Source organism: Chaetodon trifascialis, chromosome 9 (genome assembly GCF_039877785.1).
Source record: "Chaetodon trifascialis isolate fChaTrf1 chromosome 9, fChaTrf1.hap1, whole genome shotgun sequence".
Classification (NCBI taxonomy): Eukaryota; Metazoa; Chordata; class Actinopteri; order Chaetodontiformes; family Chaetodontidae; genus Chaetodon; species Chaetodon trifascialis.
In genome coordinates this window covers 19,928,002-19,955,140 of record NC_092064.1, presented here as the reverse complement: position 1 = coordinate 19,955,140, position 27,139 = coordinate 19,928,002, and the positions used below count along the sequence as shown (strand labels likewise).

General features: G+C 41.5%; 1 protein-coding gene across 2 annotated transcripts in view; it reads right to left on the bottom strand.

The window, feature by feature from the left end:
- Window positions 1-27,139, bottom strand: part of stx1a (syntaxin 1A (brain)) — a 50,097-nt gene that overhangs the window by 10,096 nt on the left and 12,862 nt on the right. For both annotated transcript variants that reach the window (XM_070970075.1, XM_070970074.1), the window contains exons 3-6: window positions 22,715-22,814; window positions 7,592-7,666; window positions 3,658-3,731; window positions 3,032-3,140 (exon numbers count right to left, since the gene is read on the bottom strand). In XM_070970075.1, the coding sequence (XP_070826176.1) occupies window positions 3,032-3,140; window positions 3,658-3,731; window positions 7,592-7,666; window positions 22,715-22,814 (358 nt within the window). The remainder of the gene's footprint in view (window positions 1-3,031; window positions 3,141-3,657; window positions 3,732-7,591; window positions 7,667-22,714; window positions 22,815-27,139) is intronic.

Here is a 27,139-nt window from a genome sequence, read left to right as displayed (position 1 = left end):
TCTTCATAAAAAGGACAAAGAGTTTATTTCCACAAATGCTAAATTAGTATAGCTTCAAATTCACTGAGTTTTGACCATTATGGAAACATTATTTACAAAAACTAAAAGGTATTAATGAGACAAGGTGGAGTTCAAAGTTATCCAAACTGTTAAATAGTACAGTATATTCTGCAGAAATAGAGTGCCTGTCTCGATATGTTACAGGTGTGACAGAGTTATCCGCAGTATTCGGAATTATATATATATAAGAAATATTTGGATTTGTGTTTACAGGCACTGTTGGATGTGTAAATAAGGGCAAAAAATGCTGCTGTTGTCTTAACAATTGCATGTTTAGCATATGTCACAGGACTGCTTTCCTGTTACTTTTACCTCTGCATCCAGAGGTGAGCAGGAAAGGAGAGGAAACATCAATACTCTGTCTGTCAGAGCAGACTGGGTTTCCCTCTGTGTGTGACGCGCTCTTATTGATTCACACACAAACAAGTCAAAGGGGTTGACACAACAGAAACACGGCCCTCTCGGCATCTTACCCAAAAGGAATTAAACTGTGTTCCATCAGAATCGAGACCAAACGCAATCTGAAGCTTTGCTGGAGACTTGGGATCTTGTTTCCTTCGAACCAAAACCTGCATTTCTTTCTTTGCCTCACACTCAAAATTTCCCCTCTGTGGTCTCATTCTATCTCAACACTCGCCCTGCATGTCTAATCCCTTCCTTGACGACAGGTGATATCAGCTAGGGCCTCCTGTGACTCCACCAGCTGACAAAATCAAATCCAAACGGATCTGGAGGAGCTCAAGGAAAAAGTGAGTCAGGTGTGTGTTTGTATTCCACGAGGAGAGTTTGTCCTTCGATTAACCTCAGAGAGTACTGTGTGTTGTCGCTGCTGTTCTTTTGACTGGACCGCATTTAGCGTGAACTGGGCAGCGTTCACACATACAGACCTGCTGGATGTGTCCACTCTAAACTGACAGATGGCCACAGGAAATTACATCTATGCCAAGTGCCGTGCAACATAACTACCCCTGCTCTCCTCTGCTATTACCACTAAATGAGTCATAGTGCTCTTCTCTGCATGCGTGTCCATGTGTGTGCCTTTTATATAAAGGTGACTGCATCACGATGGCTGTTGGGGGCAGCTGGCCACAGTGCAGGCTGACAGGATGCCGTTGCGGCTAATATCTGTCAAATCATATCACGCGTACAGAGTGGCACGAGTGAGAGGAGCTCAAATCTGAGCAGCAGCAACCTGGCATGTGCGTGAATATGGGTGTGGGTGTGGGTGACGTATGTGTTTTGGAAAATGTGAGGGTGGTTGTTTTGGTACACTACACCAGACAAATTCAAAATAAAAATATTGGATGGGATGAACTGAAAATTCCCTGTATACAAAATGAATCAAGGACAGTTATTATGTACTCATTCCTCCACAAGTGCCATGGATGAGATGATCGGGAGGGATGATGATGATGATGATGCTGCAGGTTTTATGCTGTCGCTGGTGTACACTGTTTTATGTGAGCTTACTGTGGAGGGTTTTATCATTTCTTTCTACATGTGTTATCTGCTTGTTATGTTTCACATCCAAGTTTTTGTTCTGTGTTTTTTGTGGCTGTGAGACAAACCTGCCCTTGGGTACAATAAGCTGCATTAATCAAAGTTTAGTTGAGCTAAACTTAATTGAAGTTAATTAAAGTTTCCCACCCACCCAAGTTAAAGCCGCCTTTTTCATTAACAATAAATGTAACCGACAGTGAATAACTAACATGAATGCAGAAGAAAATAATGCCTTAAGGTTCGTATGCTGTGTTATGCTACATACTTGGAAAGGGAGGTTTGAGTCGAGGGGTATTCAGTTGGTTTCAATCTGCAACCTCACCACTAGATGCCACTAAATCCTGCACACTGCTCCTTTAAATCCACACAATGTCAAGTGAAGTTTTCTCCTGCCAGAATTCACAAAGCAAAGGCTTCAAAACAAAAGCTGAGTGAACAGGCTGCTTCAGCAATCACGCCACATCTCTCACCACATGAATCTCAATGATCATCATCACAGATGTGTAGCAGTATTGGCACATGTTTACATTACATCCTCACACTTTTGTAAGACTATGTAGACGTAACAATGCTGGGTGATGCTGATAGTGTGCAGGTGTAGAATGATTTGAACAAAGTGATGGAGAATATGGCTGCAGACTGTATTTTTAGCCTAATTAACATGAAACTAAAAGGGACTGCCAATTCTTCAGACGGCCCACTATTCCAAAACCCCAATAGTCTAAATAATGTGCCACTGCAGCAGAAGCCAATTTATCTAGAAAATAAGAGTGCACTGCTATGAAGGCCAGAAAAAATATACTCTCCCTGGAGTTTTCTGACCTTCATATCTCAGGGTTAGTGTGACAGTATGTTGTTTGGTGTAAGGCGGGAAAATACCCTATTAAGGGTCATATGTCCACCCCAAAGGTGGGATCAGACTTAAGGGTATTTAACTGATCTGACACACCTGATGGATCAAAATGTAAAAATAAGCATTGAAAACGACATTCAGTCATTTATCCCCTGTGGTGTGACTTAGTGGAAGTAGCCAATCTGGGCGCCACATGACACACCAACACAAAGATAAGGATATCAGAATTATTGTTCTTCAAGTTTGACTGTAATCCCTCTCTCCCAACACTCTTTATTCCTCTTCCAGCTCCTTCTGCACCTCCATACAAAGCAGGACTAAATGTGTGGAGTGTGTCCTCTCAAGTGACCAAGACACATCAAGAGGTGATCGTCTAGTCTGACTTACTTCTTCCTGTTATATGTGTTTTAAAGTTTATTACTCACTTAACTGGCACAGGTGTTCTCATGAGCCTCTGACGCAACACCAGTGTTTTTAAAAATAACTTGAAAACTGCACAGTAACCAAACACTGAGACTGAGAAGAGGTGCAGATGTTTTCCCGTAGATCACGCAGTGTTAACATGTGTGCAGTCAGTATGAAAGGTGGCAGAGGGTTTAGTCTCCCAGGTCTACTCACTAATCTCCAGCTGTCTCTGAATGCGTCCCTTGCAGCGCTCCCTGTAGTCCGACTGGGTGGTGTTGTATTCTGACATCACCTCGACAAACTTGCGGGACAGCGTGGAGTGCTGTTGATGCGGCGAGACACATGAATTTCATTAAAAACCTGCTCGATGGCAGCAGCAGAGACCAACTTAATAAGTCATTTAAATGGTAAATGAGCAGGTGTAAGCATGCATTAACACTTGAGCTGTGCATCCATGCAAGTTTTAAGCATGGGGTGTGTTCACACTGAGAACAAAAGCAAGCACAGTCAAAGCAGTCAGTGTGCAGAGTAAACAGAAGAAATAAAAAGGTGCAAAAATTAAAATAAAGTGCAGGCAGAAGTGAGACAGCATCAGAAAGATTTTGGCAAACAAACAATAAGTATTACACTTTTACATAGACAATTTGCTTTTCCAGTTTAATTGACAGTGACATTTCAAATTTGCTGGTGCACGTATTGCATCATTTCCTGTTTGTACACAACAGTAAAGCAGGTTTGAAACTGACAGCAAAAACTATGACATTACTATAATACATATTGTGTACATGTAGTACGCAGTATGCAAACAGGACTCTGCTGCTCTCTCTCCTGAACTCTACCTGTGTCTTGCGTATCCTCAGGTCAGCTGATGACCTGTTCTGGCCTTCCTCTTGCTCAATGGTCTGCTGAATACCTGAGAAGATACACAAAAATATGCCTTCAGTTACAGAGTGAGCGTTCTTCTTGAAAACCAGCACCAAGAACAAGAAAAATAAAAACTACCGTGCCGTTGGCTGCTCCAGAGGTTCATTATACCACACAAACTAAAAGTGTTGGGTGGGTCTGAAAGTGTGAATCTGAGGGTGGTACACTTGCACCAAATACTCATGAAGAATGAAGAATTGTATTGATGAGAGCAGAGATGTCCTTGAAAACCTCATGGCAACCCGCCAAGTAGATAATGAGATAAAGGACTTTGTGTGCAAAGTTGACTTTTTGACCTGAGGGTGGTGAAACCAGACAGATCAGGGGGTCATCTCAACCACAAAATCAAGAGAAGTTTTCATGGAAATCCAGCCATTTCTCTTTGAGCTACCTCGTCACCTGCTGGTCAAAGGAGAGACTGAGTGGATGGTTGCACGAGAGAACCTGCTCGAGGTCAAAATCATCACCAAAAATCTTCCATGAATATTCACATAAAAAGTAACAGCAGTCTGATCAGTAGGTGTCAAGAAATCTTTCTCTGAACTGAAGTGTTGGACGTGCTGAGAGACAGATCGTCCACATAAAACGTGAAAGGAAAACAGAACTTCAACACCTGCGATAAAGTGTGCAGCTAGATGGGGTTCTTATATTGCAGTATGATAATATGGTATTATACTGAGAGAGCCTTACATGTTCGAGCTGCAGCGTGACACAAATGTTAACTAATCACACGTCAAATCAGTCACTCTGATGGACAGAGAATAACTGGGTGTGAGGTAGAAGCCTGACTATTAAGAAATTTATCAAGGTGTAAATTACTGGGATGACTTTGCTCTTTTCTTTATTCTTCAGAGGATTTTTTTTAAAAAGAAAAAAGCTTTTGCCCGTAAGAAGCACTTTCCTCACGGCTCCCTCACACTCTCACCTCAGGAAGTCATTGTAAAGGAGCCGCTGCCGAGCATAATGACGTAAATTAAAGAGACTGTCGGTGTGAGGACATGTGAAGTACTCAATCAATTACTGACTAACACAGAGATGTAAGAGCCTGCTCATTTCCATTTCTCCATTTTTCTGTCATTCAAACAGGGATGAAACCGCCTGCTGCTGCACATTCAGGGACACTTTGTGAGATGTCCACACCTGTGGCTGTTTTTACTGTCCACACTGCACACGTCCCTGTCTATGCAAACAGCTTAAGCCAATGAGTGAACAGCTTCACTTACTGTACACCACAACATCAGTGAACAAAGCATGTAAGGCAAGCAATTTCAAGTTTATGAGTATGAGTATGGTAGTTCTATTATCTCTCTTAAAACCTGATACTTATGCATAACTTCATTAAAATCAATTAATTGATTGATTTCCATTGCGTTGCTTTCTTGGCACAGATTCTTTTAGACCCTGAGCATCATCTTGTCAATTGCATAAAAGTCATGTACAAACCAAGGAACTCGCATAATAATAAACGAGATCATTTTGGGTATCAGTACGGTGCCAAAACCTTTGTGGGAATAAATAAATGGACTACTTTAGCTAATTAAATGTGTGTCTTCACAGATTCAGGCAGTTTCCACCTACAACTCTACTTTAAGTGTATGAGCATTTGTAAGTTAATAACTTTACTGTGTAGAAAAATGTCTTTGGCTTCAAAACACACAGCATATTTGTCTTTAAAAATGTTTTTTAATGTATATCTGCATGCCAAACAAACCTCTGGCACCCCTATAAAAGGTTCTTGGATGCAAGTGCTTGGAGAGGCAAGTCAGGCTGTATTTATTAAGCACTCTGCACTGTAACATACTGTGATTTACCTCATGCAAGAACCGCCTGACTGAACAGATTTGTTCTGAAGTGGCACATACAAGTTTTTAAAGAGAGCTCGTTGCATTCACCAAGAACATTCACGGTGTGAAGTGGTCCAAACCTGTCATAGGTGTCATGGTCTGATTTCTCTTCTCCACAGGTTGAAAACACTTGTTTGGCTTAAGAATTATGATTCCTTAAAGCTCTTTTCTTACTCTTAAGTGACATTTTGTGACTTAAAACTCCCACAAATAACAACTAGCCTCGTATTGTGCCGATTTTGAAACTTTCATCAAGTTCCTAAAAGCAATTTAGAAAATATAACAAGACAATAAAAATGTTCTGGCATGAGGCCCATTGACTTAACTTGCACTTTGTTTTGCTAAAGATATATTATTTTCAATATTTAAATCTACCCAGATCACCACCTGAACCACCCGTCATCTGTTTCTGAAGAGATTCACTCACTGAATCTATTAGATTGACTGTGAATCGCAAAGCAACACATACAATAAATGATGTCAGTCCTTCCTGAGGATTGATCCCAGGGTGCAGTTTGACCAGGATGAGGTCACCTACTCACACACACACGCACACAGTGGTATCCTGTGGCAACAGCTGATGTGAACTGGAGTGACACAGTTAGTGGCCTGTGATGCAGAGCCTGTTCTGCCTGATAGCGCTTGTGTCAAGTGTGTGTATCAGTGTACATATATGTGTATGCAACACTGTGTGTATACTATGCGTGTGTGTGTATCTGAAGGCCGTGGGATGAGGGATAGGGGCTATTATCTTCCAGCTCTCTGTACCGAAGTTGTGCTCTACTTTCCTGTAAGATACTGTACAAAGATATTTTATCTCTGAGACCAATTCTTCAACACCTGCGGGGAGTCACAAGAAAATATAAATTTCGTGGAGGGAACAGAAATTTTCATGCCACAGGATTTCAGGAGCGGCACTAATCTTCATACAGCAGGCCAGAAAAAGGGAGAACGAGGGAGATGAGAAGCAAAGTGCAAAAGATTAAGAGCAGGTAATGTGGACGAGCACAGCAGGAAAAGTGGGAGGGTGCCAGAAAAATCTGAGAATAACAAGATTACAGGCCTCACACACACACACACACACACACACACACACACACACACACACACACACACACACACACACACACACACACACACACACAATAAGCATGTCCTTGTACATGTCTGGGCTGTGATCCAGGACTGGCTACACATCCTGCACACAGTATGTTACTGTAACATGAGTCAGTTTGTGTGCATGAAGTGTGAAAAAGACACGTATGTGCTTGTGCATATGAATCACAGCCGCTACCGAGTGACACCGATCACTCTGCCCACTGCAGTGCAGAATTCACCGGTGCAAACTGAGTTGTCTGTTAGCTGCCAGGTGCTATACAGTTCACTGTCTCTTTACATGTCACTCGTTCCTCTCTCCTCTGCTGAGAAAGCACCCAAGCCGTCACATCACATAAAAGCTAAAGAGCATCATAATACTGTAATACAGATTTCAGGGCTGCACCTAATGATTCTTTTCATTCTTGATTAATCTGCCTTTTACTTTCTTGATTAATCCTTTGGTCTATAAAAACCTCAGAAAACAGCGAAAGATGCCTGTTACGATTCCTAGATCCCAATTGGATGTCCAAACCCCAAAATATTTATTTTGCTATAATGTAAAACAAGGAAAAGCATCAGATGCTCAGATACATATTTATCTTTTTTGCATGAAAAGGGATGGAAATAATTGAGTTTTTGTCAATTGACTATTCGATTACTTAGGTAATTGTTTCAGTTCTAACAGAATTATTAAGAAAATCCCTCATACTGGAGCCAAAAGAGGACAAAAACAATTAATTGTATGACAAACAATTATTATGTAAAACATTTTCTAGCTGCAACTTCAAACACAATGATTAGCTTGTTTTTCTTCTTTCATAATATTTGAAGTAGAGGCTTTGATTGATGACTGATACAGAACGTAATGATTCGTTGCACCAGGAGAAAATGGCAGAATTGTACTCACTCTTTAACTTGGAGCGTATTTTGTTGGCCAACTTCTTGATGTCTGCCATAAGATCCTCCAGCTCAGCCTTAGTTTCTGAGGAGAGGAGAGAAAAGACGAGACGAGATTAGTGGACATACGCTTCATACTAACTCACAGGTTATACGGACCTCTGCGCCAGCCAGTTTCGGAGAGACAGAATCAATACTGACACACAAGAAACAAACCTAAACGTCTCCCAACAGGGACAAACAATTCATCAGCTGCAGCCCACAGCGGCACATCTTGTCCTTCTTCATACTTTCTCTTTTGTATAGAGCAAATCAGCGTCCTTCACTTCTGTCTGCAGTCCACTGTCCTCTGTCTAGCCAGGTCCACAGTCTCAAAAATACACACCTGCTGTATATAAAGACATATGATGATGATGGTAGACGGGAGACCAGAACAAGTGAAATAATGATGGACTGCAGCACAGTCAGGATGAATGTACTGTCACCAGCAGGAATACGCTCTCAGAAGGTGCAGCTGGGCTGAATTATGACTAATCAAATCAGCGAACAGTTTTCTAAATGGGAACTGTTCTTTTCCAGGGGGCACAAATGCACAAGAGAGTCTCAAAGCACAACTATACAGTTCACTGAATAAAGCAGCCCAAATAAATGGAGAAAAAAAGGGTCTTTCATGGAGGTCAGGACACATCCTGAGGGGGAGTCAAAAGGCAGAAACACTAAATACGTAGAAAAATGTACTTTAATATTAAGGCCGAGGCATGCTGGCAACGAACTTGTTCATACAATATGTTGCTCAAACACATCTGAAGGCAAAAGTTACACTTGGATGCAATACAAGAATCCTGCCGTCTTGGAGAGGGGAGAGACGAGATCATCATTTAAACCAGGGATAACAGTGACCAATCAACACGTTATTAATCTGCAATTATTTTGGTAATTGAGTATTTTAGTTATTTTTCAAGCAAAAATGCCAAATTTGCTGGTTTGAGGGTTTGAGGGTTCGAGGGTCCCCGGGCACCGCTGTCGGCTGGCAGCCCACCGCTGCTAGTCTGCCGCGGAGGAAGGCAGACGATGGATTGGTCAAATGCGGAGAAATAAGAATTTCACGAAGCATGGCGTGTGCATTTGTGCATGATGTTGTGTGTGCGTGATAAAAATAAAGTATGCTTCTGTTTCTTAAAGTTTGATGATTTGCTGCTTTGTCGTCTATATGTGACAGTAAACCGAATATCTTTGAGTTTCAGACTGTTGGCCAAATAAAACAAGGTTTTGAAAGAAAAATTTTAAAGGCGAAATTTCTCTGTTTTCCAATATTTCAGAAGTAAGTGTATGAAGAATGAAAAAATGCTGATGTTTCTCCTCCGCCCTGCTGGCCAATAGCTGCATTTTGGAAAGTTACACAAACTGTCAAACACAAACCCTCCATTTCTGATACTGAACAGATGGGACACAAGCACCTAGTTTGAAGCATTCTGATCCCCTTATTTAACTTGAGCCGGTGCTGCATGACTTATTTAGTGTGAGTTCCTCTGCCGTGCTAAAATAAACTGACTTGTGCATTACCAATGCATCCAAACACTTACAAAATAGTCTTTTTTTTAGGCTTCAAATGTAAATGCTGGGGCATGTCGCTGCTGCGGGGTTTCTTTTTGGGTCAGTGATTGAAAAACTTGCATCTTCCACCTTCGTGCATGTGTAGACACAGCTCTTGTCACCAGTGTAATCTTCAAAAGGCGGCAGCACTGCAGGACGGCTGGAGTGGCTGTCACATCACGTTGCTTTAGACACACTGAAGAACCGACCGTCTTTTCCTTTTAATCTTTTCTCCCTTCTGTCGCTCATTACAGCGACAGTCAAACCAAAAAGTTTCACAAACGTATTTTAAGGCACACTTCTGATTATGACACATGGGAGACTGCACTGTAAACACATTCATCCAGCACTGCACAGTAGGTCGGGCTAATTAGCTTTAAACCCCTCAGATCAACTGAGACTCGTCTCAAACATCAGTAACAGGTGTTGTGATTATTCTGGCATTTCAAAGAAGTCGCCTTTAAGTGAGATATTAGCAGCTTGTTTCTGGTGGAAACCATTTGCAACAGAGGAAATGAGTTAAAACACAACATTATTCTCTTTGGTGGAGGAGATACACTTGATCTCGACTAATCTTGTCCAGTGAACTTCTTTTATAATTGCATGGAAAATCAGAATAGAGGAAAATTGATTATTGTGGATTTTCAAATCATAAAACCATAAAAACAGGTGGTGAGTCTTATTTGATGCTCAAGCTATTTCACTTAATTACAGTGACTGCAGATGCACAGTTTGCAGCAATTATCAGCTATGTATCAGTAGACAGCTACAGGTCCCTGTAATCACATCCAAATTGCACAATTTATATTAAGGCCTAATCTTAAAGAAGTTAACAATGTATATTCTGTAATCACACCTTTCAGACAAGAGGACACACTGCATAAAGTCACAAATGACATTTGCATTGAATGCTTTTACAGTATTAGTTTGTGGGTTTAGTGGGTAACACATCAGGTAACACTTTACTATCACTTCCCTAATTTCACATTTATAAGAACTATATCAACATTAAAGAAACGCTTTATGACACACTGTAATGTACTTCTAAGCACATATAAGGACATTTCAAGTGTTTATTAATGCGCTGCATTTGTCAACAATGACAATTGATGGTAAGCTGCCATGTTCATGATGTTATTTCAGTCTAAGCATTTGATATGCGCACACATACATGATAATTGTTTCGTGGTTTTCACAAATGTACGTAAATGTGCACAATCAACGCACAGCTGAGATGATGAGGCTTCAGACAGACACAACTGCATTCTGACATAATTCTAATAGTTTGGGAAATATTTCCAGACATATGGTGGACATAGAAGTTGACCTTGGTGGAGATCTGCGCTCTCCAAGTGGCCTTATATTATTAAAACCGTGGTCATGTGTTTATCCACCTATGGTGCCCACAGGGTCAGTTAGAGTTGTACAAATGCATTAACAAACCTTTATATTTGCGTACAACATTATAGTGTGCTGTAAACCATTTATTAGATGCTTATTCATGCTAAACAGAGGGTTTGTTGACTATTTATTCACTACAGAGAGAAGAGAAAAATGTGTGGAAGACGAGAAGAACAAGAAGGAGAGAAAAAAAAACGAGTGGCTTTCACACACTGTCTCACACACACTTTACCCTGGAGCATTAATTGCCATTTTTAGCACATTGCAAAGAAGTGAGAAAGTCATTTATCATCAGAATGCCATAAGAGAGAACCAAATCTCCATATGTTAACAAGCCCCAGGAATCCTGCAGACATAAAAAATGGTTTTTAAAAGTTGCTCAAGTCAAACTATCCAATCAAACCAAACTGCCTGCAGTGGTACTTTATAATGAGTTTGTTTGTGCACGTTACCTGTTTCTACAAGCTGCTTAAATGAGAAACTCAAATGGGGGGTGGGGGGGTGGTCGTACCACTGAACTGAAACCAACCACTGCAAACATCTGCATCCAATTCCAGACAGAGCCTCTGTGGATAATTTGATTTCACAGTATGAGGAAGACTTCGATCGCAAAATCATTAATCATTAAAACATAACATTTGCACATATTACATTTTAGGGAGGAAGCTTAAGCATTAAGCGGTAATCATATTGTAGGGCACAGCTGCACTACAAATCCACATTATATGGACACCCTAAGTGGCAGTTCAGGGGATGAGCATGGAAACTCATACACACAAACAAACAATAAAAAGGCGAGGATCCACTATTATAATAAGGCACCAATCATATGAATCCTAATCAGCAGCTAAGGCCAAACACTAGCTATGATAAATCCTATGACCAGCCTGTATGATAACGTAAAGCTATAACAGCTCAGTGGAGATAGTGAACCTATTATACACTCATCAGTAATGCTCTACAAGCATTTAATCTTCTTACCAGACATATCAGTGAACATCAGCCTGTGGTACATAGAGCTCAGCAGGACAAAGAGGTGGACGTGTAGAGTGCTAACTGGTGCACAGAAGGTCATTTTATATCCTGCTGCCAAAGATTCATTCATTTAAATGTAAGATGACTGGAGCACAGGCAGGTGTTTTTTTTTTTGATAGGAGAGCGATGACAGGAAAAGAAGTGAGTGAAAGGATGGATGATATGCTACAAAGGTCCCTGACCCAACTCAAACCAGACAAGTGTGAATTACATGTTCAGCATCTTAAATCCCTGGAGCACAAAGACAGCCAGGCAGATGGTCGTGATGCTTCTTAAAGATACCCTATTGAGTTTTTGTCCAGTAGTAGCTGCCATGTTCTGTTTCTCGTGTGAAGTATTTGAAACGTGGGACATCAAATTCTACAGAAAGAACTAAATATGAAAAAGAAATAAAAATAATAATTCACAAGTAATTCTCAAACAAACACTTGCATCATTATCATATCCTCGGTATACATTTGAATAAAATTGTGTCTCCTGTCAATAATTCTGCTGCTGATGGCAGAATGTATGCAGCATATAGTGAGTTTGTCAGGGTCAGAGACTGATCTGAAGTGGTGGGCTGAGGCCCTCAGGACAAAATGAACAAGTACAGTAGTGCTCTGCATGTGTGTGTGTGTGTGTGTGTGTGTGTGTGTGTGTGTGTGTGTGTGTGTGTGTGTGTGTGTGTGTGTGTGTGTGTGTGTGTGTGTGTGTGTGTGTGTGTGTGTGTGTGTGTGTGCGTGTGCGTGTGTGCAGAGTATGAATGTAATCATTTACACAGGTGACCTGTTTTAATTATAGTCTAAATGCACTGTAACTTTTAAATGAGGGTACTTCATTGTAAATAAAGGAAGGAACTTTTAATTTCTGGATTTTTCCTGAACACTGGTGCATGTTTGCGCAAGTCCAGAAACACGTGGAGGTGTCAACAACACAGACATAATGACATAAAACTGATCTTAGTTCTGGGCTGTGCATTCAGTGTGTGTGCGTGTATGTATGTGTGGAATGCATGTGTGTTAAGGGGTTAGATTAGATTTCCCTCTCATGGTTACCAAACAGAGGAGGCCAACCTGCTCGATCAAGTGTCTATTCAGCCTCATTATTGGCTGCCTGAAAAGAGGAAGAGTGCAGGCACTGATGAATAAGTCGAGGAGAAGGGAGAGGGAAGCAAATTAGAGGGCAAAACTGAGGAGTCAATTGAGCTGTGGCTTCACACCCCATCCCTCTCCCAGACGAAATGAAATCTTCAGGTCACGCTTGTTGCCATCATTAAGACTGTGTTGCTATGGCGATGTGTGCAGTCGGTCCTCTCACCAGCTTCAGATTGTTTCAAAGTGGCGGAGGGAAAACGGGAGCGAGAGAGATGCTACGAGGCAGGAAGGAATGGAGGAAGTGAGGAAGCTGGAAGAAGTGCAGAGAGAAGATAAAACAAAATGTAACAATATGTAACAAATGTTTCCTTAAGGATAGATCTATGGATCTCTGACCTATTGTTACCTTTACTTGCAAATTATAAGCCAACAGCATGATAAGGTGCCTAGGAAATGGCCTGACTTTTCCTAAAAATGAAACTATCTTTGTGACCCATTTAAAAAAGTTGATGTCTTTTGTATCAACCAAATGAAAGCTGTCTGTTTTGGTCCTTTCATTAGATTTCTTTTATATGAGAACTATAGAAAAACACCACATTATCCTTTAAATGCAACCAGAAAGGCCCTCAAAAGGACTGAAAACTGGGGCACTGTAGTTGCACGCACACGCTGCATGCATCAACCACCAGAGCACCTGGACCATTTTGATTAGAATTATTCCCACAGTTGGCAGTTTACTGGGAACAATTTGGCATGTTTGCCCAGAGAAAATTAAACCAGAGTGACTCAAACAATGCAGAGAAACAAAGCAGATCGGCACGAGCTCATTCAACACTTCCCAATTCCAGCCAAAGACATTTCAGTTAAGAAGGTGATGGTTACATGCTTGTATTTGGTGGAAAAGGTCAATCTGCCCTTTACAAACACATATGTCATATCTTTGTTAATTCAACAACATTTGTGAGCTCCGGCAGCAAATGGTGTCAGCATGAATTATCAGCAGAATAATAGTGAGATGTGTGAAGTTATAATTACTGTAACACCTGTAAGAACATGACTGGACGTAAATAGTCAGCTGCTAGCAAAACAGCTGATGAATGATCCAAGGACTGTATAGCATGAATGAAGCAGTTATGCAAATCAGCCAATACAAGTGATCTGCCTGAATCAATGTACGTTCAATATTCTGTGTCACCTGCAGCAATATAATATCACGTGACCATGCAGTTGCACTTATTATACATAGATAGATAAACACAAAAATGCCAAATTGTTTGCAACATCATACATGAAATCATTCGACAGCATTTGCTAACGTACCAGACCTGATAGTGCCAGCTTTCATGTTTACCGATCATGATGTTACCTATATTACTTAGCATATTACCGTGATTTAATAAAAGACAAACATCCCGGAAGTCCTGGTTGATTCTTCTCTACATTAAGCTTCAACCCTCCTCCATCTTTGGTCCTACAGCAGTAGCATTTACCCACTCACATAAGAACGCCATCCAGGTTTCTCTTTCACTGTCACAATCAGAAAGTCCATCTTTGATCCTGATAAAACAGGCACTATTATTATTATTATATAGACACAGTGTGAGCGTATCAATCTGATGTCAGGGTACCACGACACTGACAGGACACAGAGCCGATTCTGCTTCCTCCACTTTAACTCAGGTCAATTGCTTCCATTTCAGTCTCTATCTTGCAGCCATTTATCTCCTTCTACATCTCACAGTATCTCTGTCTCCCACTGCTCACTCTGTAAATATATTACCCGTCCTTTGTGTGTTTGCTCTGCTTATTGATCGTCCTGAGTCCAGTTGCCTGATGATTCGGAGACAGAATCTGAGCTCATCCCTCAAACATTACTGATATTTGCCTGACTCGGGTAATGACAAACTGACAGCACAGATAACGCTTAACTACTAAACTGTACGAGAGAGTGAGGACAGACACAACACACTCACTCATCCCTCCCTTTCCATTCCGACATTGTTACTCAGATTTCCTGCAGTCATTCATAAGCTTTGCTATTTAAAGTCCCTCTTCTAGCATTTTAGACTTATACCATGATGACCGTTCCATGCAGTATATGGATCGAGGTTACATTAGCATACATTAGCATTACTGGCATATGACACCCTGATCTGTGACTGACCTGTTGGTGGTTGAATTGCACTGTGGGTAATGTATTGTTCTGCTGCACTGATTTTGTCCATTGTGAGTCTTACACTAAATCTAACCATGCCAATGCTGAAAATCCACTTCTTTAAACCTGAGATTTACCTGAAACCAAATGCGTCTTTGAAGGATATCTCCACAATCACACCAAGAAAATCAGAAACCACGTTCGGTCGGAATGGTCTTAACCTTAGAAATTCATTCAGAATGATATTTAGCGTTTCTGCAGCCACTCAATCACAGTGAGTGATATCTTTTTTTGGACACCACTCAAATGCAGATGTGTGTGTTGTACCTGATTAAGTCTCTGCTAACAACCACCTCCTCACTAACAACCTCTTTTTCTACTGCAACATCTTCCAAGACAGTATAAGAGGGTGAGTGTGAGTGTCACTGTCACTGAGACCTCCCCTTGTCTCCCAATAATTGACAGCTACATCAGACCACTAACTCCACATGCCTCTCAATGACCACTGGTTCAAGGGTAAAGAGGACAGAGGGCAGTTAAACTGATTCATCCCTACGTGAATGAGTTATCTTACTAGCTTTGACCTCCATCATGCATGTCCTTTGCCTTGGCTTTGACTGTCCATGTTGAGTTAACCTCACTTTGAGAGGGATATCATTATTCCAGCTATGTTTTCAGTGGACATAAAAGTACATCAGCTTGGACACTGGGAGGGAGATGTGAAAGAAAGGAAATTGCAAGAGATAAAGGAGGGAAACAAAGAAAAAAAAGATGGTTTAAGGAGAACAAAGGAAAGACAGAAAACTAGGAGAACTTACACAACACTTTCAAATTTTGGTTGAGGGTGGAGGAGCTTTGGCAAACAGCACTTCGAGGGAGGGAGCGCACTCCAAGCCAAAAACCAACACTAGAAATAGTAACACTCACAGGCTGCAATTAAAACAAGCATCTCCAGAGCTGAGGACTTTCAGGAGTCAGAGGAAAGATGCTCTTTAGAAACTGGAGGCTGAGATGTCAGAGGGGGCAAAGGAAAAACAGATGGAGAAATGTTGCTAAATAAACTCTCAAGTATCTGTGTTAAAGGGGAGATTCTCTACATTTAATTAAACCACATGCCTGTGCATTTTGCAGCAGCATGGCGGTCGCTCAGCCAGCTTTCAACCGTGGATTTTTACCTGATAGTGTAGAAATACAACTCAACTCAAACCAAGGGAGAGAAGATGTGTGTTCCTCTGAAAAATGAGTGATAGACAAACAAAAGGGCATTAACGTTACTCAGTTTTAAGTATTTTTCTGGCGGACTGGAGCTGGTGTTTGGCGTACAACTGATTCAAATCAGTGCAGCCAGAAGTGCTGAGATAAAACGCAAACACAAAGTCCCTCCACTGGTTTTCCAGTCTTGCATTGATTTTTGCATCCTCTAAGTACTACAGACGGCACTACAAGGTATTACTAGAGGCTGCTTGTCTCAGATGGTTTTAATGTACAAACCAGGGGGGCACATTAAGTGTGCTGGGATTAATCTCTCATGATCCCAGTGCTGCTCAGGTTTCCTCCCACAGACACACAGGTCAGGTTAATTGGAGACTCTAAAATTGCCCGTAGGTGTGATTGTAACCTGTTGTGTCAGATGCCATGCGTGGACGAATTATCTTGTTCAATGCTGTTAATTTAGCTCTGTTTGTGGCACTGGAGATGTAGCTATACAGTCATTTTTAAGAAGCAGCTTCAACCACTTTAACTTGAGTTTACAAAGTGAGATTTTTGTGATGATCTTTCTTTTCTTCTTCTGGGAGTCATTGGCAATTGACCTATTCAGTCCTTCAGGTATGAGGATTTGTTGATAAAATCACAAAAACATGCATTTATACTATGGATTTTCTAGCTTTGTCTATTTTACTGCTCTCCCACAAAAACAATGTACTTGGGCAACTATGGAAATCAAAGAGTTTCATACACCCAGCCTGTATGGGCTAACGGGACACTGCTTACATGTCAAAACATAGTATATCAGATATAAACTAAAACATAAATGCTCTCAAGTCAAGTCAAACATGCACAAACATATGTACTGTAGTCTACATTCATCTATCTTACCAAATACATTGGGATGTCCGGCTGACATTTTCAACAAAGGCTTGACTTGAAGCTCATAATAAAATGGACTCTGGAATATAACCTCACCCACATCACAAAGGTATCACATTCTGTCGTCCTCTGGGACTGACTGGAGGTGTCCTGTTTCCATAGAGGTGATGCAGTGCTACAAAATTGACTCAACTGCACTTTCCTCCAGCTTGGACCATGATGATAGGTACCTAACCTGCAACTAAAGAGAGGGGGTATGACAGTTTGAAAGAGATTAGCCGTACCTCGTTATCAAACTACAGAAACAGGGAATCGGTGAGAAAATTCACCATCTACTGTAGACTGTCCTTATCTCTGGAAACTGCTACCTGGCACAACATATCAGCCACTGTGGGAAAGAGGAAAGAAAGTAGAAGATTTGACAGCAGCAAAAAAATGTGACAAGTTTAACCCAGTCCTTGCCGATGTCCTGCTCACTGTTTTGGTGAAGCTTGCAGATGAAACGACTGGTCTATCTCACTGTCAATCAACCTATCAATAGCCCTGGTGCTTATAAACAAAATGAGCTATTGTGCTTGCTTGTGACCCCTCTTTGAGTGTTATTACGGTGTCCTATTCTATTTATTGGCTGAAGAGGCTGGAGAGACTTCACTGAGTACTTGCTTCTGTTAGTCACTGATTATGACGCTTTTGCAGATACTTCACATTCTTGTAGTCGAACCTAAATGAAGTCAGAATGGTTAGCGACGTGGTTTGAATTGAGTAAAACCGAGTAAAAGATTAAATCTTTGTTGTTTTACTTACTGAAGATTCTGCTTTTGGCATTTTGGCCAAATCAGTACATGCTGCTAGTCTAGCAGGTGATTTTGAAAACAGCATCTTGCTCAAAATGATGTCACCAGCACAAGATGTCAGCGGCCATATCCGGAATATTTTTGCTTTATTTTTGTACATTGGACGTGGAGACACTTCATCCATCTTTACCTACAGTCTATGGCCGCACTTCACATGAACCTCATACTGTCCTGGGAACAGCTAACAATAATGAGAAGCACTGCTGCACGAGGCTCCTAAACAATACGAGAAAACAAAACAAATAATGCAATTATTTAATGGACAATGTGAATTCAATCATGCTTCTAAATATAAAATGCATTTGTGTCTTCCCTTCCTGCATTAGAGGAATCTGCTCATGAGGAAACACAGGTTCAATACCCATTATGACCTGATGGCTATGACCTAATCTATCATCATTATTGAAGCTACTACTGCATACCGCTACTGAGCACAGCCCACACAAACACACAAATCCTTAACACCAACCAAGCAAAAACAAGCACACACACCTTGTGTATTGCAATTCCCTGTGGGGAAATTTGCTATGTTTGATTTAGAGGGGGTGGGTACACTGTTGTACGGGATCATGTGTAATGCAGGGGCGTAACAACATTACAGAGGCTGCATGTGTGTCCGTATGTGTGTGTGTATTTACATGGACTCTGCGAGTGAAACAGTCAGCGAACACAAAAGCTCCCCCAGCAGAGGGGGAGGAAGAGGAGGAGGAGGAAGAGAAAAGCAGGGAGGTTGGGGTCGTGAAGCCAGCCAGGTGGGTGGTGGCTGGGGAGATGTGATGTGATTATGAAACTGATAAGCCGTGACAGAAACAGAAGGTTTACAGTCTCACAATGTTACGCTGAGTTGTGAAAGACCTTTACAAAAAAAAAACTCGTGTGTGTGAACTTGCTGCATAGTGAGGATCATAGTGAGGACAGCTTTGGAGAGTGAGGACATTTCGGTTGGAGAGAAAATAAATGACGCTGTGATGCTGTGACCCTCACTCTCAATATCACGCTCAAAATCTCAGCACCTATTTTACTAAAATTCATAACATCTGTTTTTATGCTGGAGCAGGAACGAGGAAACTACTGTGAGAACAACGCTTGTGCCAGAAGAGGAAAAGTGGAGGAGAATCATCCACATCGGGGAGGAGTTGAAATTTGATTTGGTTGGAGAAACAAGCTCTGAAGTTACGGCAGAAACAGAACGGACTCTCCTCAACACAGGGGTGAAAAAAAATGCCAAACAGAATAGGGAGAAGGAGAAATGTGAGGTTTTTTTTTTCATATACGAATGATGAAAGACCACACCGGCATTACATGAGCAACATTTTCAATACAACAATGAATCAGTGTAGAGCTTAAAGTACATTAGGTTTCACATTAAAATGTCATTATGCAAATAGTTTTGACGACACACTCATGTGCAGGCAGAAAACAGCTACCAGTACACACACATAGATACACATGCACAGCCAACACACTGTATAGTTCTTATGATCTTAACCATCTCTATTTTCTATAAATCCCATTCATTTATATCACTACTTGTTGATTGTGTTCAGTGACCATGCTCTAATCCAGGAAGTGCACCAGTGTATACACATCAAAGATGTGGGGAGCAGCTGGGGGGGGTGTGATTCATGATCTCCCTCCAACTGCATTGAAACTATATTGGTAACATGTTTTTAACTCACAATTTCATTCATATTCATTCTTCTCCTTGGGACGAATGAGTCATATTGATGATCCTCTGATTTTCATGCAGCGCCACCATCAAGTGTAAATTTTCATTTGTAAAATACTACAACACTCTGTTTGACGTGCACCTTAACTTGCACTCTGTTTGCACTGGACATTTAAGCTCTGGACATCTCATTTAAACTCATGTAAACACTTGACATTTAAACTTGCTCTCTGTTTGCACTGGACATCTGTACTTTGCTTGCTGATATTGAATGCGATGCCTTTTACTTAAAATTTGTGGAATATGCTGGAACTTGTGAATTTCCCTTGGGGATGAATAAAGTATCTATCTATCTATCTATCTATCTATCTATCTATCTATCTATCTATCTATCTATCTATCTATCTATCTATCTATCTATCTATCTATCTATCTATCTATCTATCTATCTACCTACCTACCTACCTACCTACCTACCTACTTCGGTTAATGACCAAGTACCCGCAAAACTAATGACATTCCCATCAGCTTCAGTTGTACTTTGTGCCTAATGCTAAATAGCAAAAGTTAGATGCTAACATGCTAACTTTAACAAGGTAACCACTGCCATCAGCATATTAGCACTGTCAGATGTTTAGCAGGTATAATGTTTAGCATTGCTTAGTTTTGCATGTTAGCTTGTACATGCAGTACATCAGAGGCTAATGGGAATGTCAATAAAGTCATAAAGAATTTGACAAATTGAAATTTTGAACAGATGATGTGAGATAAAAAGTCAGTGGACCAAGAAGAGGATTACAGTTCATCCTGAGGGGAGCTTGAACCTCTGCACAAAATTTCATGGCAATTGATCCAATAGTCATTCAGATGTTTCATTCTGGACCAAAGTGGTGCTTGAATGATGTGACTTTCCTAAATGAATCAATCGGAGTGGATATTGAACAGTAAACTTCCTGCAGATACATTCAATTCCCCACAATGTGGACAGCCCAGTTTCCTGTCTTACAGTCCTTCTTGCTGCATGCGTTGTTGTCATGTTTATAAAAATGTAATCTGGCCAGCATTATGTTCCCAAACTAAATGTATTAGTTGACGCAAATGAGTTGTAAATGAATTTAATTTCAAGAGATAGAGGAGCTTCCTCGATTGGGGCATTCAGATAATTCTACTCTCTGTCAGTGGCCACAACGCAACAGGTGGCAGACAGCGAAGAACAGAATGACCTCCGTGTAGTGAATGACCCTGACATTTACATCAGCTGCTGACTGATGTGCATTTATCAGGCAGGCAGACACACACACACACACACACACACACACACACACACTGAGCATTGATTTGTGGAAGAATTCATATCTTAAATGCAGCACCTGGCCTCATTGCTGCTCAGCGGTGTCATCTGCATTACTGAGCTACCCAGCCCGGCTCATCTGATGCCTGTCGCTGCAAGCGGATCGATGCTTTTTCAGGTAGGTGGAAAGCAGGGAATCAGGAATGATTGGGTGGGTGCTACTCGTGTGAGTACCACCCCCCTCGCAGGAGCAGGGGTCTAGATCAATGCCCTGACATATGAGAGAGGAATAGGTGTGGGAGAACAGAGATGAGGGAGCAGAAAGAGAGGCGGAAAGATGGATTGTAGAATGCAGCACAGACTGAGCAAAAATATGGAGGAGAGTGGTTGAAATGGACAAAGGGAAGAGAGAAGCTAAGAAATATGGCAGACGATGTTAACAGCAGGTGAAGAGGTAAAGATGAGACTAACATACAGGGAGCAGAAAAGTGGAGAAAAATGGACAAACAAGTGTGTGAGAGAATAAACACTCAAAAGGAGAGAGGACTGACTGGCTCTCAACACCTTCATGGTTCCCTGACTTCTATCACAGTCTCCATGAACAGGCCGGCTTTTTGCTATTCTGAAAAACTGTGCTTTATTTCCACAGTTTCTAATAAGGAATGGAGTCATTTTTCTTTCTTTTGTTGGGTGAAATCTGCCACTATTATCAGGCCTTTTGCTGCCATTGTACAAAAGACGGCATATAAAATGGTGACTTTTGGCTTTATTCTCTTTCTGCTTTCCATTAAGAGCTTTTCTGACTCATTACTGAGTCACTGCGGCATTAAATATTAATGGGATCATTAAAGAGCGTGTGTGCAAAAGGGTCAGTCATGGCTTGGTTGAATCAATAAATTAAGTCATAATGAATCACACCTTTGTGAAAAACAGCCGTGCTCGTCATAATCCTGAAGATTTCGGTTCGGGTTGATTTGGAGACACTTGCATTTACTGGCTGTTAGGCTGAGGATGTTTTATAGTAGAAGAGATCCACACAAAATGACACATTTCACTGGGGGAATAAACACACTGGGAGCAGATACTGATGATAGTGGTGGAGAGCACAGTCTAACTCCAACTCTACAGAGCAGCCTAAAATATTTTTCTTAAACTGGCCCATGATGAATGTGAAGGCTGTTAAGAGTCACATCATTTACATGCTCATCAAAACACTCGGTGGCCCTTTGTTCCATGTAGAGACGCATTCATTATGTTTCTCCATGCATTTAAGCCATTTTCAATCAAACACTTAGGAAATATGAAACCACAAGAACTAAACTAGGAAGTTAAAGCCCATTTAATGCATTCATGTTCACATTTGCACCACATCTGAAACCTTTGAAGATTAGGTAAATTAGACAGATTTGTTGATTGTTCTTTTTATTGACTGTTGCATAAATCTGATGTTTCACTTGGTGTAATGAATTATCAAACAGCCAAACGGTACAAAAGGGGGAAACCAAACTGCCCATTTGCAAAGCAGATGATCTGCTGAGTGTTTTATTGTTATATATTTCTGCTTTAGTGCATAGCAGTGATTAAACTACCAGCAAATAATGTCTTCTCTCTCCTGTTCGCTCACTTTATTCTCTCATGGCAGCTCTCTCCTTCATAACAGAGTCAACAGGCCTCAGTAGTTCCAGTCAAGTGCAGGTTAAGTGCCTGAGTTCGTCAAAAGGAAAGTTTCTGCAGTGGAGATTATCAAATGGAGATTTGTGCTTTCATTTTATCCACCAGAACAAACAATGTAAGTGGTCTATCAGAAGAACACTTGGACTCCCAACATACTCAAGCACTGTCAAAATCATGATATAGTATTTTTGGCAAGCCAAGAGCTGTGACATTCCCGGTGTGTTGAGCTTGTTACCCTGAATAAACTACATTTAAGAGAATTAAAGAAGAGCACAGGGAAAAGACAAGCAGCCTTACTCTCATCGGGGTTAGGTGAGGCGAGGATGGCGCTGTGCTTCCTCTTCACCTCCTCAACTTTCTCTGCCAGAGACTCGATAAAACCCCGGATCTCCTCCACCTGCCAAGAGAGAGAGACCAAAAGACACTTAAGATCTCCTCATTGCTGAGGCAGGAAGCACCAGTGATTAGCCTGAGAGATGTTGATAGAAACTGAACTGAAGATGTCATTATCACATTAGAGGCAGAATGAAAGCAGAGCGGAGTACGTTTAAGTGACAGAACACTCACACACGCACACACGCATGCACGCACGCACGCATGCACGCACGCACGCACACACTGTGTGTGTGTATATATATATAATTTTTTTTCATGTTTATCTGGGCTCAACCATCTTTTCTCTGTGCCTTTAAAAACACTGGAGTAATCTATTATGTATGTGTGTGTGCTGTGAGTAGAGAGGATGGAATAAAGAATAATCCAATCTGATTCTGTCGAGGGAGAACGATGAATTCCAGACTTTTTGGCTTATTGCCAGCGGTTGGTAAGCTAATTGCCGCTCACTCTCCAGACAGATTGGACCTTTTCCACTGGTAAGTAACATTAGACATGCACCTTTTTGGAACTGATGCATATTCTATTGGCTGGTTGGGAAGCTTTGGTGGGCTGGATGTGATCAATGGGCCGCCAGTTGACGATCACTAAATTTCTGGGAGTCTGAGTATCCGTTAGTTCATAAAACACACGTCTGGATCTCCATCAAAAACAAAGTGTTTCTTGGTTCTTCTTGGGTTGTTGCCCCCATTAAACAAATTTCAGGCATATTCTCCAGAAAAATGACAGATGAACCAACTAATGAGGTGACAAAAATAACCTCATGGAAGGTAATAAACAAGGATAAAAACAGCACATTTAAAGTTAGCGTCTCATTTTCTCTCTCTTTGCTCAAAAGAATTGCTGATCTATTTTTGCACAAATTAAATGAATGAGCTGGCAGTCTGATTTGTCAAATTTGATAAGAGCTATGCTATCTTCCCCCCCATCCCCAGTCTTTAAGCTAGGCTATGATAAAGCTTTATATGTAGCATACAGACACGAGAGCTACAAAGAGAAAGAAATGCATGAAAGAAAACTGACCCTGGAGGTGCATCACATTCATATCCTCCTCTAAATTCTGCATCACCTGCCATCAGGATCCAGGTTTGACATTCTAACCAATCACCTCCCTCCTCCTCCCTGCCAGCCTGTCACCAGAGCTGCTGCCTCTGGGTCAGGCAACAGCTGGACGAGCAGCAGGTCACATCTGTCCGTGACTCCATCAATCCCTACTTTCATCTCTGTGTGTCATCCACCCCCGATCACTTTCTCCTCCTCTACACCTGCACTGCTGCAGGTTAGCCTGTTCTCTCGTCATTCTTCTCTGAGACACATCCGTGGTTATTAATCCGTGAATGCCTCTGGTTTGATGTTTCCATTTGCAGTCGACCTCTCACAGCTCTGCGCTCCATCCATACATTCTTGAGCTTTCCTCCTGCCAGCCTCAGTCATTATTCTCCCATTATCTCTTTAATTAGCTGTTGATTGGATCTGTTTTGTAATAACAACATAATTGGCTCTGGAAGACCACTGGGGAGAGACATGGCACTACAGAAGACACACTGGGGTGTGAGTTAAATAAAGTAAGAAAGACAGCAGTGCAGAGATCATAAAGTTAGAAAGCAAGCATGAGACAAGAATGCGAGGGGGAGGAAGCAAAGAGACGGCAAGCGAGCAGAAGATGAAACCACTTAAACCTGTCTCGGTTTGGAGACCATGTAAGTCACGGTGTGTCTCTTAGGTCTCATAAGACATCAGGCAAATTTTATTGGTGAGGTAGAAAAACCAATTTCAGAAGCTCGCTTACATGCAGAAAGAAATAAACAGACACACAAAGACTCACAGGACGAATTGGACATGACATTTGTCTGTAGCTTGTAAAAAAAAAAAACCCTGTTAACCAACTAAATCCCAAACATTTGAAAAATTGCATTTTCTCATTATCTAATTTTAGCTGTACCAAAGTAAAACTCAAATTTTTATCCGGTAAAGGGAATGATAAAAAGGCTTAAGGCCACAGTGAGTCTGTCTTGCTGTGGCTCACTTCATTCTTGCATCATCTGTTGAGGGATTTTGGGGGTGTGATATGAGCCTTGAAGAAAGACCACTGACAAATGTAACGGTGCTTGTGTGCATCTCATAGTAGAACAGATACATAATGCTTAGGCTGAAAAGCCTTTTATCAAGACTTTTATTAGGTCTTTTATATTGAGCAGATCTACTCTTGTGTGTCACAGCTTAGTTCATAACCGCATACGGTTAAAGCCTCATCTAAGCGTTACATCGTAGACACACTCATGCACAGACTTCTATCAAAGGTGTGAAGTCAACATACAACATATGGCACAGATTCGCTCTTACACCCAAACCGAAAGCCTCCTTAAGCGTGGAGGCAAACAGCCTACGTCAGATGTCATACCTGCTGTTGAACACACAGCAGAGGCTAAAGACTTCATTACAGCTCCCGTCTGCAGTGATTTAAAGACTCCAGAAGCAAACTTCAACTCCAACACAGTCACAGAACAGGGTGTGTTTGCACACCTTTTTGCTCGTTTGACGAGCTGAGAGGTATAAACTTCCCCGGCCACGCTCATTAGTTGTTGGTTTTAATAGTAATGGTCAAGTTTTTTTTAACCACTGTGTCAAACATGCTCAGTGTAGTACATGATACTTTAGTATATTGCCAGGAGGAGCCACGGATTGCACAGACAAATGCCACAAACACATAATGAAATCAATAGCTACACTCTAAGGGTCATGTTCATGGAGTGATGGACAGAGGGCTGCATCGGCCTCTCTGCCATCTGCTATCCCTCCAGATCACCACTGAAAGTTTAATTAATGCACAGAGTCAGAGTGAGAGCCTGATTACTCCTTCTCTCCCTCTGCTCCCCTCACTGCCTCCATTTCCCACGTTACTATCTGCTCCTTCTCTCTGGTCTTGCTGTCTAACTTATCAACATCACTCGCATTTCACCATCGTCTCCGGCCTCTGGCTCGGTTTCAAACTGCTCTCTGTTGTTCCCCCTGTTTCCACATTTCACTCAACCTCCTCTTTCTTCACTTTCTCACTTCAGACAAATGTAACAGACCGAAATTCCAGACAGAGCTGAAACTCGGTGAATTTAGTCCTGGGTGCAGATGTAAAAAACATAAAAAAAAGAAAAAGCACTAGATAGAAGCTAAACTGAACTCAAAAACAGAAATAAAAATGCGAGTTTTATAGATTTGGACTTGTGTTGCCAGAATATGCGGTGGGTGGGATGCTGGGAGACTCATTCATTGCTCATGCACTCAAAGTGAGATCTTTGATTGGATTTTCAGCATGAAGTCAGGGACATGCGAGGATGTGCTTCATCACCTTCTCTTTTTCAATATTAATAGACAGGATATGAAGGCGCAGCTGAGGTCTGGAGAATTTCCGGTTCGGTGATATTAAGGTGGCATCTCCTCTATTTGCAGATGATGTTGTCCTTTTGGTTTTATTGGACTTTGAGGCCTGATGCACTATGAAACAGTTTGCCGCTCAGTGTGATGCTGTCGAGATGAAGATCAGCACCTTAAAGGTGGATTGTTTAACCCCTTAAATGCCTGCCTCGGGTTTCTTGCAACCTGGCACTATATTACACCGTCTAATTCATTCACCTCATTCAATTAGCACTGCTCTGGTGTCACACATTGGAGGGCACCTGCAGGAAGTTCTTCGGAATAGTATCTGAGCTGTTCTGTTTATCCTGTTTCCGCCACAACCATGATCAGGATAAGTAACTTATAAACGGATGGATCGATGGATAAGACGCCATTTAAAACTGTTCTGTAAGGTGGGTCATGTTAGGCTACATGACAGTTCAGTCAAGCGACTCATTGTAAGTGATAACTATTTGATATAATAACGGAGCACATTTTGGTTCAGGGGTGTGGCTCTGCTCCCGTGATGCTGCGAAATCAACCTGCACAGAGTGACACAGACTCGCCTCTGAGCTCACAAACACAGGGCACGATGTGAGATACTGTACATGCCACTTAAATTTCAATGAAGTCATTCTGAATGGAGAAATCTAAATGCTAATGCCGGAGGAAGCGGGGGAGGTGGAGGGAGTTAAACTGCTGAGAAGCAGGCAGCGGTTATAGCTGCATGGAAGCAGAGTGAATGAGCACCAAATCTATTCATGTGCTGCCCAGTTGCTTGAATGAATGATTGTGGTCATGTACAGAATGACTGGAGATATATGGAACATGTCAATTTAAGATGACATCTATGCCCGCCTGAACTACCACGTGGCTCCATTCAGCTGTAACTGTCAAAGCCCCATGTTTTATACAGTATATCCATCATGTGCCTGCTGG